The sequence below is a fragment of the Tachysurus fulvidraco genome, chromosome 7 (genome assembly GCF_022655615.1).
Source record: "Tachysurus fulvidraco isolate hzauxx_2018 chromosome 7, HZAU_PFXX_2.0, whole genome shotgun sequence".
NCBI classification, from domain to species: Eukaryota; Metazoa; Chordata; class Actinopteri; order Siluriformes; family Bagridae; genus Tachysurus; species Tachysurus fulvidraco.
Window position 1 is genome coordinate 20,706,036 of NC_062524.1, and position 24,920 is coordinate 20,730,955.

Consider the following 24,920-nt stretch of genomic DNA (forward strand, 5'->3'; position numbering starts at 1 on the left):
TTCCAGCCCATTTTTGTTCTTCTTGGCTTTGACTCTTGATTACAAGACCTGATTCTATGGTATCATGACCTCACCATCCGTCAAATAGGATGTGTTTCATGCAACGTGTTACACCACACGCAACACTATTCCCTTTGCTTTCTAGACTAATAATGTCTAAACAGCCAGTGGAGCTGGAGGTTGGGGGATTAATAGCCTGGCTGTGCTGGAGCGCTCCACTGTGATTTCAATAGAGTCGGATTTTGCAATACAACGGTTTTATTGTCTCTAAATGATATTACACTTCTACAATATCCTGTTTCTGCCAATTATATTACATCAGCAGTCCTGCCAGTTAACTCTATTCATCAGAGAGGGCACTAAAAAGATGGAAATGGTCAAAACAATTTGGGGTTTTTTTTCACTATAAGGATTAGAAAGCCTACAGGACGTGTCACATCTAACACTCTCAACACGGAAATGATGTTACAGTTGCTGATTCTTATTAAATGCTTAAATATACTTTCTTTCCCCTGCAGAGCTCAGGCACGTCATGAAAACGAAAATTCATAAGTTTATGGAAGAGAAATTCTGGCCATGTTAACATTGGAAAACTAATTTGTGAAATGATCATCTAGAAAATGTATTTTTTCATGACTACAGCACATAGTGTGAACTCATCTTGATATCCACCATCCAGACAACTGCTTACTGCAAAGAGTCAAACTCTAAAATTCAAGAAATAAAATATTAACACCAATATCTCAATGCTAGTATAAGAATTCGATTGGCTTTAGTTCTCAGGACACTTCACCATACAGGTTTACCCAGATACTCTAAAAGTTCATCAAGAAACTCTAGTGATTTTTAAAGCAACCTATAAAAACATGCTCGATATGGCAAATGTATGTGGACACCTGACAATCAAACCCATATCCAGATATTCCCAAAACATAAACCTGCCACCAAGATGGAATCATAAAATTGTCTTTATTTGCTGCAGCATTAGAAAAGGGTCTAGACCTCATTTTGAAACCTGCTTCATCATGACAATGCCCCTGTGAAAAAAGCGAGGTCCATGAAGACTTAGACTGCCACAAAACTAAACCCCACTTAACACAGCTGTTCTGAACTATGACACTTTTCCAACAAGGCAGTTTGAGTGCTGGTTCGGAGGAAGATTTAAATCGAATTTAAAATCAGTTCTTTCTTTTTCGACACCCAAAGCACCGGCTCTGAACCAGGAAAAGTGGTTCTTAAGTAGCACAAAAACATTGCTGGTCTAGACTTAAGAACCACTTGAGTCAGGGGCTGGGGGCGGGGCTAATGAGACCAACAATGCATAAGAGCCTTTTTAGCGCTATTTTTAAATCAGGATTCGCCGCTTTTCAATCAATGAATCAAATTGAAATTGAATGAAACAATAAAAATAAAATCAATAAGAACACAATGAACTTAAAATAGCTTACTTCGACCAACTTCGAACCAGCACCAGCACTAGCTCTGAACCAGCACCCGGGTCTTTCTGGTGGAAAGGGGGCACAAGTCACCTCAATTCCTGAACCAACCAAACCCCTAACGGATATCTAGTAGAAATCCTTTCCAGTATAGTAAATGACAACAAAGCGGAGACTAAATCTGCAACGTGATGTTCAAATAACGCATGAATGTGATGGTCAGCTGGCCACAAACGTTTGGTCATATGGATCAAAACTGTGAGAAATGTGAGCTTATTTACATTTCTCACCATTTTTGGGTGACTCCATGTGGCTGCTCCTGTCCCAGCGATACATAGATAACTTTTTTTAATGTCAGCTTCACCTCCTGTCACTGGCTGCATCCCAAAGTGCAAAAACAGAGCACAAGCTGTGTGTTAAATATGTGCACTCTCAGGAGTTACCCAACCCTAGGCGATGGTTAAAGCTAATGGATACTGATCAGAAAGATGCGGTTTAAATCCACAGCATTGACGGACCCTTGAGCAACCCTCTTCTGTTTTGGGATGAAACACCTTCTTGATCAGAGAGATCAGAGAAAAATGACCAGACAGAAGCAGGCAGAAAGAAAATAGCAACTCAGTGGAACCCAGTGTGGTGTTCTGTTTGATGTTTTGTGTAGATTAGATGATTTTATTTATGTTCGATGCTTAGACCCTGTATTGTGACCTCAGCTTCCTTACAAGAGAAGAATTTCAGTGTGCTATAATAAACGTGTGACAAGTAAAGGCTTCTTCATCTTTAGTATGCTGCCAACAAATATGTAATAAACAGGTAACACCACTAGTATTATTCTCCAGCAAGCTTCAGCAGGTATGAACTCCAACAAACAGACTGATTATGAACATGCCTATAACCTTAAACTAGCCACTAGAGCCCTGTACCACCACCCAGATGATTCATAAGGATAGAAGCTGCTGAAGCTGCAGGGAGCACCCAGATGCTGAACCTGACATCACAAAGATATAGAACCCAGTTCTCTTATTTTTTGTCACCATGACTTCATGTTGATCTAGCTAATAATAATGAAATTGTTGCTTAAAATAAAAACACTTAAGGAATGTGAATGAACCTCCGAACATTGTTACAGGCTGCAAACACTACGTACCAGTCTCTCTCCAGAAAGCACCTCCAGGAGCTTAATGAGCATGCGGCCATCCCTCAGATCCATGTAGAGGTCTGTGATGCGGCAGGAGACTCGAGCCAGGTGGGAGTTCACCCATTTTGTAAAGGTCTTCTTCTGCACCGCTTCGCGCTCATCTGCAGAGGAAAAGAAAGAATTCGATTTTTTTCCCCCCGAAAGAGTTCTATATTACTATGTAAACCCCATGAACCTATATATAAATGATCTCCACTTATCTCTACCATCTCCAACGTACAGTAGGAGCCATCCTACATCGGCACACGATTGCAACGTGTGGTCTTTTTGTAAGTAAAACGTACATACTAAAGGTAAAGATGGTGTAACTGTTGAGGGTTCCACATCAGTGGCATGATAAAGAATCTGTTTTTTCCCTGAAGTGTGGGATGGTTGAATGATAAGAAAATGCTTCAACTCACAAGTCACAACTGAGATTCAGCACACAGGCAGTAGAGGGTGCTGGTGCAAATTAGAAGCTGCTGCTTTTTAACTTGATATTAAATGCCAGTTTATGGGCTCATTTCTTCCTGTAAATTGCTTACAAACAATCCAAACTACAATATGCCAAAAAGAGAAACAACCCACTCCTGTTTCCACTGTTGTATTTCTCTGAGCAGGCTTCTTGTTTCCAGCGAGCGGTCGTTAGCAGAAACGCAATTATTTTAATACGGCTGATGCCAATCTAATGCCAACCTGATCACTCGACATGTTTTCTCTCAGGCTTTTTGGGTGGTCTGGTGGAGCTGTAAGGCCATAAATCAAGCTTTCACCTATACATCCAACCTCCCACATACGCACACAACCACCCACCCGCTTGGCTCAATGAAGTGTGTCAACGCCAACGCCTTTGCTGGATGAAGCATTTGCTTAAAGCTCTCCAAAACCCGTTGCCATAGAAATCTGGAGCAAAGATTTGCAGCCTCTTTGTGCAGACTGGTCCACAGACCTCACAACTATCAACTGCTAACATATCAGTGCCGTTTGGAAAGTCGTAGAACACACATCAAATAGAATATAGTGATAGAATTATACAAATAACACAACAGCTCTGAATAATACAGATGTTAGCAGTTAAGGACAAGGCCAAGTTTCAGACCACTGTCAACACCTAATATCTGATACAACACCTTATATATAAATTTAGACCAACAGACATTCCACACACATTCACACTGTCACTGTATTTATATAGTAAGTTAAAATACACACAGCCCAACACTCACTCACACACACAGCCCAACACTCACTCACGCGCACACACACACAGCCCAACACTCACTCACGCGCGCACACACACAGCCAAACACTCACTCACGCGCGCACACACACAGCCAAACACTCACTCACGCGCGCACACACAGCCAAACACTCACTCACGCGCGCACACACAGCCAAACACTCACTCACGCACACACACACACAGCCAAACACTCACTCACGCACACACACACACAGCCAAACACTCACTCACGCACACACACACACAGCCAAACACTCACTCACGCACACACACACACAGCCAAACACTCACTCACGCGCACACACACAGCCAAACACTCACTCACGCGCACACACACAGCCAAACACTCACTCACGCACACACACACAGCCAAACACTCACTCACGCACACACACACAGCCAAACACTCACTCACGCGCACACACACAGCCAAACACTCACTCACGCACACACACACACAGCCAAACACTCTCACGCACACACACACAGCCAACTCACTCACTCACGCACACACACACAGCCAACTCACTCACTCACGCGCACACACACAGCCAAACACTCACTCACGCGCACACACACAGCCCAACACTCACTCACGCGCACACACACAGCCCAACACTCACTCACGCGCACACACACAGCCCAACACTCACTCACGCGCACGCACACAGCCCAACACTCACTCACGCGCACGCACACAGCCAAACACTCACTCACGCACACACACACAGCCAAACACTCACTCACGCACACACACACAGCCAACTCACTCACTCACGCACACACACACAGCCAACTCACTCACTCACGCACACACACACAGCCAAACACTCACTCACGCACACACACACACAGCCCAACACTCACGCACACACACACAGCCCAACACTCACGCACACACACACAGCCCAACAACCACACACACACACACAGCCCAACAACCACACACAGCCCAACAACCACACACAGCCCAACAACCACACACAGCCCAACAACCACACACAGCCCAACAACCACACACAGCCCAACAACCACACACAGCCCAACAACCACACACAGCCCAACAACCACACACAGCCCAACAACCACACACAGCCCAACAACCACACACAGCCCAACAACCACACACAGCCCAACAACCACACACTTACACACACAGCCCAACAACCACACACTTACACACACAGCCCAACACACAACCACACACAGCCCAACACACAACCACACACAGCCCAACACACAACCACACACACTTACACACACGTATACTGCCCAACAGACAGACACGCACACACACACACACACACACACACACACACACACACACACACACACACGGCCAGTGAGAAGACTGAAGTCAGGGCTAAGCAGCAGTAATCTGTGCTTGTGTGTGGGTCAGAGAAATGATCTTTGGCTCAGTGTTCACTCCTACATTCAAGTGCTCTAAAACCCACCAGTGACTCATTGCACTCAAAGGCAGAGAAGCTACACTGCTTTGCATAAGTAATTGCCCCTGAACATTTCTAGATGTTGAGATTTTATAAATCAAGCAGACGGTAAAATAGACAGAATTAGTATCTGAATTACACAATGTGTTGATGTAAAGATCATGTGACACTTTACCAGCACACATGTGGACTGAACTATTAAGGCAAATTGGCTGCAGAGTGGAATGTAATAACTTACTGGTTAAGGTGCTGGACTACTGATCAGAAGATTGTGAGTTCAAATCCCAGGGCCATTCATCTGCCACTGCTGGGCCTCTGAGAAAGGCCCTTACCCCTTAACTGTATAAATGAGATGGCTGTAACATTACAAAATATGGAAAAGTTCAATGGTGGTGAATACTTATCCAAGATACTGCAGATCAGATTTTGGAAGAAAGCATATTGGATATTGGATCCTGTAACAAATGGCTGAAATTGGATTTGGAAAAGTAATTTCTTTTTTTAGTTGGAAATGTTACCATACCAAGCACATACGTTACTCACCTATCGAGAAGGAAAAAAGCGCCTCTGTGTCTTAAGTAAAGAGTCAATAACTCCTGAGCTGAGCTAAACGCTGTTACTACACAAAACGTGGTTTTAGCTGTCTCTCTACATTACTAAGGTATAAAAGAGGTGTTATTAGTGTAGTAGCAGTGTTTAGCTCAGGAGTTATTGACTCGGGAAACTCCAATCTGTGAATATGCTCCAACTTCCCGCTCCTTCAGTTCTCTCCAGCACTGGAAAGCTGATCCTATATTAACATGGTTCCTACTTCTTGCCTTATCGTAAGTCTTTCTTCGCTTTCTTTCTTTGTTTTTATCCTCCTTGTCAATGTTAAATCCGCGTTCTGCTAATGTCACACATGCGCACTGAACACTCTCTCCACCGCATATTGACAAGCCCCGCCCCTTTCCGCTCATTGGCTACACGTTTGTTTTGTTTATTATTCGGCCCAATTCAGTTTTCTGAAGCATTTCTCAAAAATCGGAGACCCTACCTTATATATATATATATATATATATATATATATATATATATATATATATATATATATATATATATATATATATAAATAAAATTAAGAATACCCTGCGATGGGTTGGCACTCCGTCCAGGGTGTATCCTGCCTTGATGCCCGATGACGCCCGAGATAGGCACAGGCTCCCCATGACCCGAGAAGTTCAAATAAGCGGTAGAAAATGAATGAATGAATCAATAATTAAGAATAAAAAGATTATTCTGACTATTTGTTTATTTGTAGTTTTCAGTTCAACACGGCCAATTTGAAAACATTTTGCTGCATGTCGTGCTGTGTATTGGTTGTGTACATGACAAATAAAACGCTAATTATAATTTTAATTACTAGTACTATAAAACATGTGCTCTCAATTTTTTTTAGATTAATATCAGTCTATTCTGGTGTCATTTTTTAAGATACCGTCTTGAATCATTTCTGAAATCTGCAACTGGATGGATATGTAGCGTCTGTAGCACCCTAAATTTCAACATCTACTCCTCAATTAACCGATGAGCAACCCAGTTTTACACACACACCTGGCTCCAGAATGTCTGGAACCTACACAAAGACCAGATAACCCCATGCGGCCCTAAACGACTCATAGGGGCCCTAAACCAGAACACACACACACACTCACACAATGAGACATTCCTTTTACTAATAAAACCCGAAGATAAGATACTCTAAAGTTCTCATTCTTATAACCCTTTTTGTAATGTGTTCTTTTAAGGCTTTCCTGACTTAAAATTATTTGCTCCTTAATTTCCTGACAAGGGTGTATTTTATTCATGTGTCAGAAAACAACATTGTATTTTAAAATAAGTTATACTTTGATTAATGATCTATATATGTAATGTACTGCTGCCTTCATACCGTCATTACCCTTCATGTTTAGTATCCAAATGACCACAAAATTATCGGTTACTCATTTTTCAAGCACTGGTGTATTTTATTTGAGCACGAAAGGCGCCATACCGTCTTAATACACCCTGGATCAAACTTTAAAGTCATCTAAAAGTTTGATAGCTAAACCACGCCCACAGACACCTGAAACAAAGGGAGTTTTTCCCTCCAAAACCTTGACCGAAGTATTGGTCATCTCCCCAAAGATGGGTGGAGTTCGCAACCTTTAAATTGTCACAAACACCACTAATCCGTGGTCAGACTTCAGGAGCAGCTTCAAGACAACTCCATCTTCCTTCAAAGAAGTTCCAGCAAGCTTCACTTCCAAGAACGACAACTGCTCTGATCTTCAGGAGAACTTGGAAGAACGTCTGACCCCACCCTAACTGACTTTTCAGAGATTTCTCTGTTGCATCCGGACTCTTGTTCAGTAAGCCAATGCAAGTAACCGTTTCCTCTACCAACCAATTTAGATGCGTAATTTTAAGTAGGAATCTTTCATTGAATCTTGAGGTGAATTTAAGTTTGTGACGATTTCCCAGTTAGGGTGTGATTTATTTTTGAGTCTAAGCTTGCCATTCCTTTCCTTCCTATCTCTAGTTTCTTCTTTCCAGTCTCTTCCTCCCTTTCCCCAATTTTAATTTCTTTTGTTTTATTTTATTTTCATTTTCCCTATTTCTTTTGTTTGTTTGTGTAGTTAGTTTTATGTTGTGTTTGTCTCATTCATTAAATGTCATAATTTTGAGCCACAGGTGATTTGTCTCTGAGCATCGCTCACAAATTAAGGTACCTGCAATATCTGGTCTGAACTACATGCTCTATTGAGTTAATTTAATTTAAATTACGGTATACAGTAAAAGGAAAGCGAATCTTTCTTGGCCGGGAAGATACCGCCTTTTGCTGATACTACCGATTACTGATTTCCAGTTTGTTCTGAACAGACTTTTCTTCAATTGGCACATTTTCAGTTACCATTTGGCATAATTATTGTTTAATGTTTTCCCTCAAATGCTGCAAGTAATGGCAGTTTCTAACGTTGTAACATCATTTTAGATACCGAACATATCTGTTACCCCAATGTACACTTAACACTGCTACTCCTGCTTACAAAGGGTTTTAAAAATGTTTATATAATAGTGCTAACACAGCATCTAGATTAAAGCAGGGATTAAAAGTATGGCATCCTGGAGGTCAGTGTAAAAAACCCTAAAGAGAGTAAAGATACCGGGCAAACCCAGGAGACCTACAGCATGTGATTGTACAACAGGAATGTAGGAATAACTTTTACTTGTCTAGGATTATTTCCTCATTCCTAAAGATTTACAGCAGCATTTGGTAGATATGAAATTTATCTTGATAAATATTCTTGCTCCAACTTCACAATAATTACACAAATACTTCAAAAAAGTCTCATTGTTTTGCCAGGACATGCTCTACAGGAGCTGGTGATTGATACGGCATCATGATAAAGGCCAAAACAAGATCAAACCTGGAACACAACCTACTGTACTGCTGCTACCATGTAGGAAGAAATAGTATATTGCGACTTTACCAGCCACTTTATTAGGAACACCTGAACATTGATGTAGATATCTAATCAGATGCAGACACAAGTGCACTTAACAGTAACATTAGAATGGGAGGAGAAGTGTGCCTTTGTTAGTGGTTTTAGCCAGATGGGTTGGTTTGAGCATTTTCACACAACAGTCTCTAGAGTTTACACTGGATGGTGTAAAAAAAAAAAAAAAAAAAACATACAGAAATGCTTTCGAGTAACTCATATATAAGCGCTCAATGAACAGAAAAGCACAGCCTTGAGGCGCATGACCATCAGCTTCCACTCCTGTCAACATAGAACCGTATTCATAGACTAGACAGGCACACCGAAACTGAGAAAAAGTGCAAGCAATACTTTTATACAATCCTTAACTGTGACATTCTGCTTCGTGCTACCGCCACATGATTGGCTGATGGGATAAGTGCACGAATGACCAAGTGTATAGGTGTTCCTAATATAGTGGCTGCTGAGTGTATTATAAATACAAACATAAGATGCATAAATGCAAAAAAAAATGTTTGCCAAATATAACCATTTACCTCTTCCTTTTCTGAGACCCAGCAGTTATTTAGTCTGTATTAGATTTAACGCATTAAAGGTCAATTTATTCTGAGAGCCAACAGGGAACAGTAGACAAGGATTGTATTTACAGAGTTAAGGATCCTTATGCTGTTAAAAGCCTCTACAGCTCTTCAGTTATGCTGACGTGGTGCAAAGTGTCTGCTTCTGCAGCTCGCTCAAAAACAACAGCGTGCATCAACAATCAATTTGCTGCAGTTAATCAATACTCAACTGCCCGGAGGCTGCATCAAGCCTGTATTTTACCACCTGGCTTAATGGTGGTAGTGGAGTTTAAAGAAGCTGTGTGCTCCCCCCCCCCCTCCCCTCCTCTCAAGCTCTTTAATTTGAACTTGACCCTTGCCGCTGGGACATTGTGCATCATTAATGAGACACCATTTCTGGCTCCGTCCGTAACTACGCGCTCCACTGATGTAACAATTTGATCACAGCATTATGATGCGCTAACAGCGTGAATGTTTTTTTCCCACTGCATATCATATATACACGATTCAAATGCAATTTCTACCTTTTTTTCTTGAGATTCTAGGACTTTCTTTGTGACTTGAAATACTGTACATGTAAAAGGTAAACAGTATTTCAGCTATATAAAAAGAAATAATTTTTTTTTTACTCCACAGATACCTGATCCCCATGTATACAGTTAGAGTTAAGAATCTTATATTTATACAGTCAGCATCCTGCTATGATGGTTTCCAAACAAATCAGGCATCATGTTAAAGCCGGCCAAAACCACCACTACAATAACACAGTGGTTTGAGTATTGATCAATTAGAGACAGCGATAAATTTTTATTAGATTAGTAAGATTAGATATTGGGTTGTATAATAATTATTATATAAATAAACACACAGGGAAACAGGATTGAGGTATGAGGATTAAATCTAAATACTGTAGTATTACTTAACCAGTCTCTCTAGGATTTTTTAGAGCTTTTTTCTTATTCTTTCAGCAACAAATAATTGCTTTTTTCCCCAAAGAATATAGTGTTGCATTTTTTTATTTTTTTGCATTTATAATTGTAATTATAGAATTAGTGAAATTGCAGGCACAAGATACTTCATTTGAACTCCAAGCAATGAAGACACATATGCATCACAGCGATCACATGCGGTTTATTGAGTAGCACCCCGATGCCAAATATCTCAGATTGTCGTTAACAAACAGAGATCTTATTATAGCTCGCAGACGGTCAAATAGATAGGGCACTACCAGCAGTCAATAAATCAAAATGTCATGAAACAGGCAAACGAAGTCACATCTCGCAGCACAGTGCGAGTTTTAACAAAGTACGATGAGTTCGAGGAATTCGCCTAACTTTATCTGTGCCACGTAAAACCCTCGACTTCTTATCATGAGATCATACGACAAAAGGACGAACTGCTGTACAGTACCTGAAATCTCTCAGTGTCAATAGAACATGAGAATGAGAAAAGACAAAGCTAAGAAGGACATTGATCCCTTTAATGTATTGAATGTTCTTAGCCTTGAAGCACAAGATAATGAAGGTTATTGTCAATGTGGCTGTCCAGATTTATATAAGTTCTCCATTTATACACACATCACAAGGCTGTCTGTGCAGGGAGGGGAAGAGTGTCAATAACCAATGCGATTAATCACCACAGGTAACCTCTAAAGGTCATATATAATATCCTGTAGTATAGTGAGTTGCTTAGAAAAAAGAAAAAAAAAATCTTAGGAAATCAAAAACTTTATCCATCCCAAAAACACTTCTTTTTTCCTGAAGGTATGGTTATTTATTTCTACAACCTCCTTGCAAATCAGTTGCAACACTGGTTTCCCATCAGCACCCTCAAGCTGCAGCTGTTTGGCCCCTGAACAAGGCCCCTAACTCTCCCTGCTCCAGGGGTGCTGGATCATGGCTGACCCTGAGCTCTGGATTTGCAACAAAAATAGACAAGTCATCTGCTTCTTTAACAGTTTTTACCATGCAGAGATTTAAGCTGTTTTTCCTAGTTGATGAAAAACTCTGGAATTTTTTGATATATTGAAAAATAAAATGCACAATGTGAGCTAATTTCAAAGAAATTCACCCTCTTCTACTACGTCAGCAAAGCTGTGAGTTTTAAGTGTATGAAGCGTCCAACATGCCACGCTTCATCACAAGTGTATCAATGTGGGTTTCTTGAATTGCACTTCTACCATTTTTATTTACAGTACATTTTTAAACTTTTAATTCTCAGTGTTCACACAACTCATGCTATTACTAATTATGCGATTTGGGACACACCTTTTGACTCGCATCTTTTTAGGTCTGTAAGCAGAACAGTAATTGAGATACTTTCTAGCCTTTAGCCAATCATTGCTTCACATTACTCCTTATATTTTATTCTCAAAGTAGTCCTGGTGTTCAAATTGACTACACATACTGTATACATGCTAGTGTGTGAGATGACTGTGTGCTTGGCTGCTTAGTGCTTGATAAAAATGGAGATTTAAAAATGTATTGGGCTGCAAAGAAGATAAACATGTTAATCATTACATAAAAGACAAACAGCTGACAGTTTAATTGAAGTCTACTATCAGGACTTGCGTCAGTTTATGAGCTGGAAACAACATGGGCAAAGATTTTGTGTTATGAATGGCCCTCAACCAACACATCAGTTGTTACTGAGGCTCTGAAGATAAGAAGAGTCTATGAAGAGTCTTTATAATAAAAATGGATTGTAATTCCAACAACAACAACAAAAAAAAAAGGATAAACTTTCTATTTTGCACATAGACGGTGTATCAGTCTATTTCATGTTGAACATGAGGATTCACCTGATTCCACACACTTGATTTGGGATGAAATTCTGCAGCCACTCTTGAGCTTAGACATACAAAACTGAGCATTGCTGAAGTATAATATTAAAATCTTAGCTTCAACCCTCTACAATTACATCATGAATGTAAATTCTCACTGCTCTAACTTTACCATCCTGAGGTTAGGTTTTGTTCTCACAGTGTTGATCATTATAATTCTGGGAAATACCATCACCATTGCAGTTCTGTATAGCTCATCAATGTTAGTCACAAAACTGTCTAGTAAAATATGGCAGTGGGTCATACTTTGGTGAGGGATTTATGCATAACTGGCTGTTTTACTGCTGATGCTTTACACTTGTGAAGATTGAAGGTAACCAAGTAATTTAACCTTTGCCAGGAGGACATACACCCAGCTTCAGGCTTTGGTCATAGATAAAGCTTTCAATCAGATGTCCAAATCATACTTTCAAATCAAAACCAATGTGGTTCAAAAAACACAATACGCAATTAGTCTCTGGATCTGAACCCTACCAAAATCCTGTGGCTTGGATCGAACGTTCAAGTCCATATAAAGAAAAGAATATAAGGAGCATTAAAATAATAAGATCCTCTTTAAAAAAGAGTGATATTTTAGGAAATGCTGCTGTTCTCCCTAAATAATATGACTAGACAAATTACATTGCGGATATGTTTTCCAGGAAGTATGACTAGTCATTTCTGTTGTAGACTTGATATGCACTATTAATTTTTAACTAGTCCTCGAATGTGGAAATATTATTAATAGAAGTTGTCACTGATGGGGACTGATGTATTGTTCATGATTAAATACAAGTAAATCAAGTTCTGTAATATTAGTGCACATTTGATATAGGCATACACATTGGCTCTTAAACTCTACTTAAAACTCGAGTTGTCGTATATGGTATGGAATTTTGAGAGGCTCAATTCTCAATGATGACTATCAGAGGGAATGTACTGAATCTTTGTGGAGGACAATAAATAATCACCTCTGAATACATCATACGTTTTCAAAGTGTCTGCATTTGCTCACATTCACTCCAAGTAGACAAGAAACAATATTTTTCCAGCCACGTACTGGCTGAGAAGAGCTTCATTTCCTTTGGCAAGTGTGACGGCTCCCCTGAATAAAAATGGTGAGTGGTTATAAAAAGATGCTAAGACAGACTGCTGTGAATAGAACCACTTGGAGACTATCAAGCCGTCTTTGCGCCGATCATCTTTGCGCTCTGGTCTTCACATGTGAACATTCAGCAGGAAGGAATTAGTCCGTAATGATCTCAGAAATTACGCTGACCCATTATTTCCTCAGGAGCTCTTGGTTGCACAATTTGACTCGACTACAAACTGTTGTAGAAAGGACATTATTTACATTATTTCCTCCCCAGTGTCACCCAAAAGACGATAGGTTTCCTTCTGAATCCGGTTCCTCTCAAAGTTTCTCATATTATCTCAGGGAGTTTACCATCACCCCCTTCACCTCAGGCTTGCTCATTAGGGATAGATGTTATATATAAATAGTAACTTTAATTTTAAACTTTAAAATGTTTATTCTGTGTGTATTTGCTTCTGTAAAGCTGCTTTTAAACAATCTCCATTGTTTAAAAACGTAATATAAAACTGAAACTGAACTGAAAATGAAAGACATGGAAATAAAGAATGTATTTGCTGAGATGTACAAAAAGTAAAGCGGTAGTAAAGATGTAGAGTTTCTGTGTTGGACATTCTCTGTGTTGCTTTAAGGATTGGGAAAAAGATTTCAAAGCAAATATGAAACTCCTCCACACACTCAGGACCAGAACAAACAGAACATGATTCAATCCAAGATTCTAATCCTCAAACATTTGTTTTTACTTCAGGTCATTTAAAAAAACCCAGTTTCTTTGGTTTAATCATAGCATTGCGGAACAAGATGTCTTCCGGCCTCCTGGTTTAATGTACTTTTCCTGTTTTATCCTTGACATTTATATCTAGTATCCCCTAGTCATGTGTTCGAACAGTAATCATTTTAAAAAAAGAAAAATAAATAATAAAAAAATTATAGGATCTTACGAAGCTAGATATTTGAAATTACAGGCAATTCAAAGGCTGCCAAAAGTCTAAATATTAAACTTCTGATTCTGTTATTTTACACAAGCTCATAAAGACACTTTGGCTTGTCTTATATCTCAGAGATTATACACCTTGCCCATGCTCTTTAACTGCTACTATATTGCATACAACATCTGTGACTAATTTTCACCACAAATAAAGCAGGGTGGGCGCACAGTGAGAACCTCATGTTTTAATCGTGGGCAGGCCGGAGTATGTGAACCATCTCACACCTAGTGACAACAGATTTGGTTCTCAGTCGCTGTTTTGAGGAGTGGAAGCTGCAGGACTTACGATGACAAGTTCACAAGTTCCAGTGAACAGAAACACTAGAGTAGGGTTGCTTGTAAAACCAAAAGGTTTTTTGCTGCTATGGTGAGAAATTTGGAATTAACCAATTGGAATCAAGCTTTTTAACTACGCTTCCATTTAAAAGCACCTAGCCATGTGATATTTATTTAGTATATTTCATCATCCTGCTGTAATAAGTTCCTGGCTACAGCACTGAAAACTCACTAATGCAATGTCTCTGGATGATTCACTTGCAGATGCTTGAATGATTCTGACTGCTCTTCTAATTCATGCATGTCTGAGCAATCAAGATTTTGTTTATTTTAAAAAATGAGCATCATATCAAGGTAAAAAAAAAGAAATACCTCAACATAAACCATCCTGAACATAGACTCATGGTAGTAATCAAAGCATGGCTGTTAGCTTGGCTTATCTTCAAATTGATCTGATAAATCCTGCGATAGTGATTGGGTGCTCCATTCAAATTCTGACAAGAACCAGTGCTAATCTTTCCTGCTCAAGCAATGAAATGAAAGGACAAATGCAAAGCCAAGCGTGGAACAGAAGGTCATTGAGCTGGTTAGCAGCGGGTTGCTTCTGGCTGCCGCTACAATACGCTACACAGAATCGCCTCTTTTAACGCGACACTTCCGCCCCCCTCGTGCCCAGCTTGGCTCTGCGTAGTGACCAGCAAGAATGATGAAAGGTTTGTCCAGATCTGGCACAGCAACAACATAAAAAAAAGGAACTCTGCATGATCTAGCTGTCAGTGTCAACTTTGTTAGGACTTTGTTCGTAGCCTATTTGAATGCATGCTGGTAACCTTATCGCCTTCACATATCCAGATAAAGACATGGGAAACCACCAATGAAAGTCAGCATTTAACTACATATTCCAAAGGACAGACTTTCAATCCTGGACTTGGGGAAAAACATGAGCTGCTTATAGGCTTCTGTAGGAGAGGTACCACAACAGTGCTGCGATATGGTTAGATGAGAACCAGTATTTTAGAAGCGTAATTAATAAAACATTGCAAATGGCCAGTTTTATACTATAGATAAGACGAGACACATTTAGAAACTACAATTTATTTTGATGAATTATGTCTGTAACTGTAGTGATAAATACATCAAATCTCAATTTAAAAAAAAGGGTTGCCATTTCACTGTTTTTTTTGTGCATTCTGTCAGGATCACATTTTCTTAAACGTTAGACAAAGATTCTGCACAATGGCCATGTTACAATGCACAATGTTATATATGGTTAAAAATATTGTTCCTGTGAGCAGAGGGTCTGCAGTTTGAAACACCTTGTTGTTGAGAGACATCTGTCCAATTTCACTGATTACCCTGGAATCACCAGAAAATCACCAGAAATCAGCAGTTTCTGTTTATTATTTTAAGCATTGCGGTGCTGCCACACGATTGGCCTCCGAGATATCTTAATCTCATACAAATCCAGGTCCAGAAAATGTGAACAAAGTGGTGGTGATTTCTGAATTCTTGCAGGACATCCACAGGTCACATTTCTTTGTTGTATTAGTTGAAAGTTAGATGATATGACACCATATAATGGTGCTATAACTATTATTATTTAAACATATTTTTATCGTTTTTAAGAAGAAAACGAATAATATACTATAATATGTTAACTGAAGGAATTTACCACTGTGTATTATGAACCAGGCTGTCAGGTGGACAAAGTGGAGTATTGTTCGCAAAAGGCTCCATTCATGAAAGAGAGAAAAAGAGAGGCACAGTAAAGAAATGCAAGAACGCCTGTCTCAGTCTTCTGGACTTCTTGGTGTTGGGATGAGAATTGAATAGTAATCAGACAACTGGGTGTAACTTGAGACAAACCTTCATTAATGGATGACCAATCACTTAAGACATCTTCAGGGGTTCACACGATATCACTAATACAAGCGGAGACTCAAAGTCATCTGCACTCACCTGTCAAAAAACTATTTAACTCGAGATCCTTTCCGATAGGATAACGCTTAGATATAGAGTTCTACGCAGAACCAAAAAGCTTTTTAAACTTAAGTGTAGCTGTCAGACATCGGTCTGATCCAACCAGCCTTCAATATACAACTAAACTACCATTATAATTATAATGCCTTATCTTATCAATATATTAATATACCACAACGCGGGCATGCCAACCTTTCTTTCCTACCTCTATTCTCTCTTATCATTTATTAAACTGTTGAAAGTGTGTACCAGTCAACTTCTTACAACTTAAAATTAAACATACACAAATCAAACACTTCCAGTTACAAAAGACTTTATGTTATAATGACTGCCTCAGACTTCAGACTTGATTTTAGGAAGGCACTCGAAGACATCTGGCAGTGTTCGAACGGATGTGTCAAGAAGAAAGGGCGAAGATTAATTAGAGCCCTCATGTCAAAATGACATGATGAAATGTGGGGCAAATATTACAACTAAGAGAAGTTTTGGGGGAGTTATAACAGAAAAGGGCCACAATCCATTTCGGAAAAGAGTGGAGACTTGAATGTGATCATTTTGATGTTTCAATACTGATTTCCTGGTCTTCATTTTAATCACAAGGATATGGAAGGGAAATTAAAATTGCTACCCTTCAGCAAAGTGGTTTCAGTTGTGTATGATTTTGTTGCTTTTAACAAGCAAAAGCAATATATACAAAAAAAATATAAATCTTTAACTGAGTCAGCGTTCGCCAAGTGTGTCTTTAAAACATCGGTTCTTTGGCGATAGTCACTTAAAGCATTTGATGCCTAGAAAAAAATAAATATATAAAATCACTTCTGCATCTTATTTATAATCATTATATTGAAATTAACTGTTGTTGTCATGCTAGTTGTAAATGGACTTTCACAATACTGTTACAGATTACTTGATTATTTCATCTACAGGAGTACGAACAAAGCAGCTCCAACTTTACATTTACGGCATTTAGCAGACACCCTTATCCAGGGTGACTTACAACTGAGCAACTGAGGGTTAAGGGCCTTGCTCATGGGCCCAGCAGTGGCAGCTTGGGGGACCTGGAACTTTACTGTACTCTAACTGCAAGTTTATGATGGTGCACCTCTGCTGAATTACTGCCTCTTCACAGAGTAGTGTGAAGGTAAATACCTTCTCCTGTAACCTTTCTGCTGTTGTCACAGACAAGCCAAAACAGCAGGGTGGAAAACTGCTCTGAAATCCATAGCAATTGCAATAAAATAAGGTTTCTCTCAGGGATTAACATTATGATAATTAGGCAACAAAGATAACCTGACATGTGAGAGCACATATACCCCTCCACCTCCACCAGACACACACACACACACATCAGAAAACTACCAAGCTCCTCCTCATCCTCTCCTACTTTTCATTAATATTTCACAGGCTGATAAACCTCCTCTGTTAGGTCTTTATGATCCTGGTGCTCTGTGTCGCTCATTCCACTCTCTAAGGTGTCAGTATGGTAAAGGTGGATTATAAGTGCTGTACAGTCAAGTTCATCTATCCGTAGTTACAGTTGAACAAAGTCTAGGTCACTTACCTTGCAGTTGCTTAAATCGACCCTCCAGCATGTTATAGTTAAAAGCGGCAGCACCATAACTGGGGCCAGGACTGGAAACTTGGTACGATGGTCCTGCCCCTGGAGACAGGTGCTCAGGGGAAAGATGCTCAGGAGAAACACCTCCAGGAGATAAAGGTCCAGGGGTCAGGGGTCCAGGCATACTGGTAGCTCTCTGAAGCTCCATCAGTGTGCTAGAAAGTAATGTGTCTTCTTACGAACCCTTCTCAACCAACAAACACCAGACTTGCGGCTGTCCAAGCATCCAGCTTGTTAATGTAACTGATAATCACAGCCAGACAGCATGATTTTTTCCTCTCCCGCAACGCTCAAAACAGACTATCCTCATTTTCTGTCATCCCTGAGACCTTCAGACTGAGAGACAAGAGTAAATGAGAGAGCATGTGCTGTAGGCTCAAGCATACACTGAAGACAGCCCTGAACAAAACAGAGCACACCTTTCACAAGCCATGGGGAAGTAGGGGGTGGAGACTGAGGCTTGGCATTGGCCCAGGCAGCCTATCACGGTCAGTGTGTTCCATGGTGATGTCAGCATCGTATTAGCATAAGGAGAGGTGGGAGGGAGAGAGAAGGAGAAGGTGGTGGGCTACACCATTCTGTCATTATGGGGGGAGATGAGCAGGATGTTCACTGATGCCAAACACAGCTGGAGCTCTTAACAGAGACAAAAAGATTATTTTTGATGTTTGACAGCAGGAAATGTTTATAAAACATGTGGTTATAAAAAAAAAAAAAAAAGACTCTGTAACTGAATAAGTTAGGACCTGACAAACCCTTTATGGGGCAACAAAAGAAGAGCAAGAAGCTTTTTTAGCCACGGCTGCACATGAATATGTGGGACAGACAAAAATGCAGTGGCTTTTGAGTGGTGGAACAAAGCAGGGGAATTATTGAGCACAGTTTTCATGTGATGTGCTCAGCACAACAGCCCACACTCAGCTTGCCTCAGCTGCACTTTTCAGGAAAGTCAATCCCCCCTCAACCTCATATTTTTGTATCCAGCCCACTAAAACAAGTCACCATCTCGAGTTCTCCTGAACAAACACACTCATTCCTGGGTCTCTTTTTTCCTGTCAGTTTCCAGTTTCTTGCCATCAGGTCCAATTTATGTCAAAAAAAATTACTGTTACATCTCGGGTGAAACCATGAGCTTTTGCTCACCAACACAGCAATGTTCTCAGGTATCTGTTTATATTTACATGCATGTCACTAAAAACCCAATGTATGAAAAAGTAATGCAACAAATTCTAGTAATACATCTCCATAGTAAAATAATAATCGTCATCATCATCATCATCATAATAAATAATTATACTGAATTGGAATATTAAAATGCTGCTGTTGAGTGATGGAAAATAAAGACATCAGCTGGTGGGAAACATCTAAAGACAAACACATCATGGTTTGTTAATTACTTCAGCCCTCAGCAAGTATTTATCTTTAAATTCCTCCAAACAGCAGGGTGTGTTTTCAGCCGTTGAAGTCTGACCCGAGCAGCAGTGCAGGCTGAAGCCAAACTGTTACACATTATGCACTGATTGTGAAAAGATTTTTATCCTATCGTTTTAATTTATGGTTCTTTGAGCAAAAATCTATTGAACTAATTTCAATAACAAGAAGAAAAAACTGAAAATGTTTTAGTTTTTTTAAAATGGAAGATCTGAAAGAGCATCTGGCATAAAACCTGTCCCAAATCTTATTTGTGGACCACATGATCTGCTGTGGTTACCCCGAACCGGAAGCAGCCGAAAGAAATTAAATAAATAAATAAATAAATAAATAAATAAATAAATAAATAAATAAAGGTTTGACGGATGTTATGAGGGGAAAAAAATCTAACAGATACATGTGAAAAATATTTATTTTCATTAAAAACTTAATAAAAATTCATATTTTTTTATTTGCCACCTCTTCAACTACCTAAACTAAATGGTAGTAAACAAGGTATCATACATTTATATAAAAAAAAATAATAATAAAAAGTAGCTTGCTAACTTGATAGGATTAGCTAGAAAATAGATAACTTCGCTAGCTTGTTAGCCAGCTATGGAGAGAGAAAATATAATAGTGGAAAAGAATAAATATAGTTTTATTAACAGCAATCGAGAAATTGGGAGGTTCTAGTTGAACATCACATGAAACAAACAAAAGATCCCTAATTTCATATGATAGCTTGTTATATACATGGCTAGTGTGATAGATAGAGAACTAGCCAGGAAGTTGTCTAGTTATCTTTATGATTAAATTACGTAGTGCATTATGTTGATGAATTAATAGCAAATCACAGAACATCAATATCATTAATGATGTTTAAACCTGAAAAATCGTTCTGTGATATAGCGATACATTCTTCGCAAAACTTTAACATGTTCCAAAAGACACCAAATAATTCACTCAGTTTAAAATTACAAACTAACATAATTCACATTCACTTAGTCAGCAACTAAGACTACTGTATATATATTTTACACATCTTTCATTTAGTATCAATGTGGATTCATATGCCCGCGACATGACCGCCAGCAACAAACATGTAGGACTCTCTTGAAGAATTTCACACCATAATTCATCTTCACCTTTCTGTAACCTTGTGTGATCACTTGCTTAGCTGACTTTCAGAGCGTCCCACAGCTAAGAAACAGGTTAATATCCAATTCCCCGATCGCTCTAAAGTTATTAACCAGGTCATGACTGGCAGCTGCCTTTAAAGCGTTTGTTTAAAGAATAGCAGGAAAAAAGACTGAGGGGAATGTTTAAGGAAAAGCAGGAGGCTGGTGAGCAGGAGAATAAAGCGTCTTTGTGGGCTGGTTTTAATTATTCAGCACGGCCCAGCCGGCCTTGCAGAATGTGGCGATAGCCTCCAAGAGCACCCCGGATGCTGACATAGCCTTGTCGCATGTGACTCACAGACTGAACTCACTCCCCTCTGGAATGAGCTGATTTCGGATCAATTGTAGCATCAAAAGAAAACCACACGATGACAAAACAGATCAATGCCTCAGCCTCACATAGATTTCTGGCAAGACAAAAATAGCCTTCTACTATGAATACATGCAGCAATATTTAGTGAACTTTTAATCTAGGAGTTTATTTCAATTATTTATTTTGGCCAGTTACACAAAGTTCAAGAACACACAAAGTCAGTTGTTAAGCTGAAGGAGATCGACTCATGTCTACAGTAACTAAGCAAGGCCTGAAACAAGCCTGAAAATGAAGACTCAAAGCTGAAATGACAGAAGAGAAAATAAAAGATGCTGAAGAGTTCATTAAGTAACAACAGAGTCCAGCACCATGTGGCAGTGAAAGGCCCTGGCAGAGTGTGAGACCATGAAGTGAGCCATGAAGCTTCAGTAACTCTTGCATATTTAAGGAGCATGTGAATTATTTAGCTTCCTGTATGGAACTTGAGTAGATTCGTCTGCTATTCAGTGAGCTGATATACAGAAGCTACACAACAGAAACCTGGTTGTGACACTAGCAAGCGAGCGCATGAATGACGAGGGGCCAATTTTAGAAACCCTTTGTGCCCGAAATACTACCGTGCATTTCAAAGTTCGAGTACACACATGATTACAGAGCCTTAGGGACCTCAATTACATCTACATCTTAGAACCAATTTCTTCTCTAATTTAAGATACGTGTCTGTACATTTACAGCATTTAGCAGACGCTTATCCATAGCAACCTTCTCATTTTATACACCTCAGCAATTGAGGGTTAAGGGCCTTACTCAGGGGCCCAGCAGTGGCTGCTTGCTGGAGCTGGGATTTGAACTCACAACCTTCTAATCAATAGTCCAATAACTTAACCACTTACCTCATCCCACTTTAATGGGAACATTCACCTAATCGTCCAGTCATGCAGTTACATGGCAATGCATAAAACCATGTAGCTACAGTACATATCAAGAGTTAATGCTCATATCAGACATCCCATTGGGGAAAAGCATGATGTCTGTCATTTAAACCTCAGCATGGTTGTTGGTGCCAGATGGGATGGCTTGGGAATTTCGAAACTGATGATATTCAGGGAATTTTATTCACAACAGTCTCTAGAGTTTACAAATGATTGTGAGAAAAAGATCCAGGGAGCAGAAGAAAATTCCTAAAAAATGAGAGATTAGAGGAGAATGGCCAGACTGGTTTGATCTGACAGGAAGTGGCTCAAATAAGCACTCATACAACCACAGTGAACAGTAAAGTTGTTCAGAATGCATAAACACAGTCAGTCAAGTACAGGAGACTACAGGATGCTACAACGGGCACAGGAAACGTCACCTAAACTATTTAGCTGAAGAAAAAAACTTTTTAGAAAATATAAATTCCTTAAATGTCCATCGCTGTTATTTTTTGTTCAAACAAGACAAGAATCTTTATAAAATGTAACAAACAGACTTAAAAGGTAGGGTCTCCGAGTTTTGAGAAATGCTTCAGAAAACTGAGTCGGGCCAAATAATAAACAAAAAATCAAAACAAACGTGTAGCCAATGAGCAGAAAGGGGCGGGTCTTGTCAACATGGGCGGAGAGAGTGTTCAGTGCGCATGTGTGACATTAGCAGAAAGCGGTTTTAACATTGACATGGAGGATAAAAAGAAAGAAAGAAAGCGAAGAAAGGCTTACGATAAGGCAAGAAGTAGGACCCATGTTAATATAGGATCAGCTTTCCAGCGCTGGAGAGAACTGAAGGAGCGGGAAGTTGGCCACATATTCACAGATTGGAGTTTCCCGAGTCAATAACTCCTGATGTAAACGCTGTTACTACACAAATAACACCTCTTTTCTATCGTAGTAATGTAGAGAGACAGCTACAACCACATTTTGCTAGTAACAACATTTAGCTCAGGAGTTATTGACTCGGGAAACTCGAATCTGTGAATATGCGGCCAACTTTACTTAAGACGCCGAGGTTATTTATTTCCTTCTCGATATATGAGTAACGTTGGTTTTGCTTTGTTTCACAGAACTAATATATGCCGTCCTTTGCATGATTATGCTTGTGTGTCATTTTTGCTTGTTTGTTTATCTGCAATCTTCCCTTCAGCTATGATAAAGACACATTTCTTTCCATTAGTTGCCTGGGTTACCTATGTATGTGTGGGCGGAGCTATCAATACAGGGGTGGGACCCATTTGGGTTAGGGACATGTTTGTTTTGGTGATTTTATATGTCAACATTGGCTTTCAGTCTGAGACCCTACCTTTAACAAAATCTCCCTTATAAAAGAACATAGTCTTCTTGGCTTAGTTTTTAAACCCGGTGCTACAGTGAACCCGAGAATGCCACGAAATGTTCAAAATGCTTTAAAACACCATTAAAATATTTTAAAACATACCAAATGCCTGTCCCAAAATTCAAAAAGATACCAAAGGGCTCTTTAATTTTTTTTAAAAACGTGCAGCTATATCTCTAGAGATTTCACATGTAATGCTCATAATGTTTATTATTTTAACATAGAATTTTTTTTTTACAAGGACCATCATAGTGGAAACTGTAAGAGAGTCTAAAACGAATCACTTTTACAACTCATCTGGTTAAAGTTGAACTAGTTTGACAAATGTGATTTTCTATTGTACTAACCTGCCAGGGCCTTGATGCGGGAGCGTTCGAACAGACGGGCTGAGCTGTTCTCATTGTCCCACTCTTCCACGTCCCAGCGGTTGTTGACGTCGCTGTACTGCTGCTGGATCTCCATATGGTCATAATCTGCGGCTACTGACGTCATATTGAGCCCTCACGGCTTGCAGCTACTCATCAGCCCCTTTTCAGAAAAACACCTGAAAAGACAAAGAAATATAGTCACTAACTCTAGTTCAAGGTATTTAGCATTAACAACTAAATAAAAGGTTGAAATTAAAACCTGCTCATTAACTACAAGTAACATGTATTTAAAATATTCGTCTGGAAAAAATAGTCACTTCTATAATATTCTTGTACTTAATTTATTAACAATGCCTAACATGCTATTGGAAAATTCTGTTTATTACCTAAGACCTAGGGTCACCAACTTTCTCACCATGTCCTAATGTAGCCTAGATGGATTAGAGCACCATCTGTTGGTAAAGAAGCACTACAACGGTCCAGTGTTATCACCACCAACTTGTTTTCAATTAGGGCCAGATTAGAATATCTAAAATTACCTGGAGAGCCAAAATATTGACTTATGCAAACTATGTTTCAACCAAATCAGGTGAAAGATGTACAGTAGGTATTACAGAGAACAAAACTAATCTATCAATCATTCATGAAATGGATAATTTTAAATATTTGGCTCTACTTAGTTAAGGACCCGCAATAACCCACGAAAGGTTTTCCATACTTAGTGCTTGGAATCATCGCCTTTTATTAGCCATGTGTTCAAATCCTCCTGGGAAGTTTGTAGTTCCGAGATGGAAGGTCGAAATTATGATGTCAGGTGTATTCAAGTGACTGGCTGGAGCACCAGAGAGGTGTAGCTTCTCCTAATTAGCTACAACTAAGTACAGCAAGTTTTTTTTCCAACTCTACTTCTAAAAAATGAAAACAAAAAATGTGCGTTAGGTTTTTTGTTGTTGTTGTGTTTAATCAATTTATGAAAGTACCGTAAACGTTGTTGTTCCATAATACAATGTAATTTTGCAGTGCTATAGTATTTTGTGTGGACAATTAACTTGTATAACTGAAAAGAAAAAAAAAAAATCCAGAGTTTCCCCCATTTGTAATTACGCCTTTGTGAAGGCATTCATTTGCGTTCAACTCGATTATTCCGACATGACATGAACGAACCAAATGTTCTGTTCCC

At 39.4% G+C, this 24,920-nt stretch overlaps 1 protein-coding gene across 2 annotated transcripts in view; it reads right to left on the bottom strand.

The window, feature by feature from the left end:
• Window positions 1–24,920, bottom strand: part of LOC113660715 (spectrin beta chain, non-erythrocytic 1-like) — a 76,252-nt gene that overhangs the window by 31,569 nt on the left and 19,763 nt on the right. Inside the window, exons 2-3 of one of the 2 annotated variants that reach the window (XM_027174436.2) lie at window positions 23,720–23,916; window positions 2,584–2,735 (exon numbers count right to left, since the gene is read on the bottom strand). In XM_027174436.2, the coding sequence (XP_027030237.1) occupies window positions 2,584–2,735; window positions 23,720–23,864 (297 nt within the window). In that variant the 5' untranslated portion in view covers window positions 23,865–23,916. Of the gene's footprint in view, window positions 1–2,583; window positions 2,736–18,104; window positions 18,551–23,719; window positions 23,917–24,920 lie in introns of those variants that run through there. The other variant, XM_027174435.2, reaches the window with a different exon arrangement.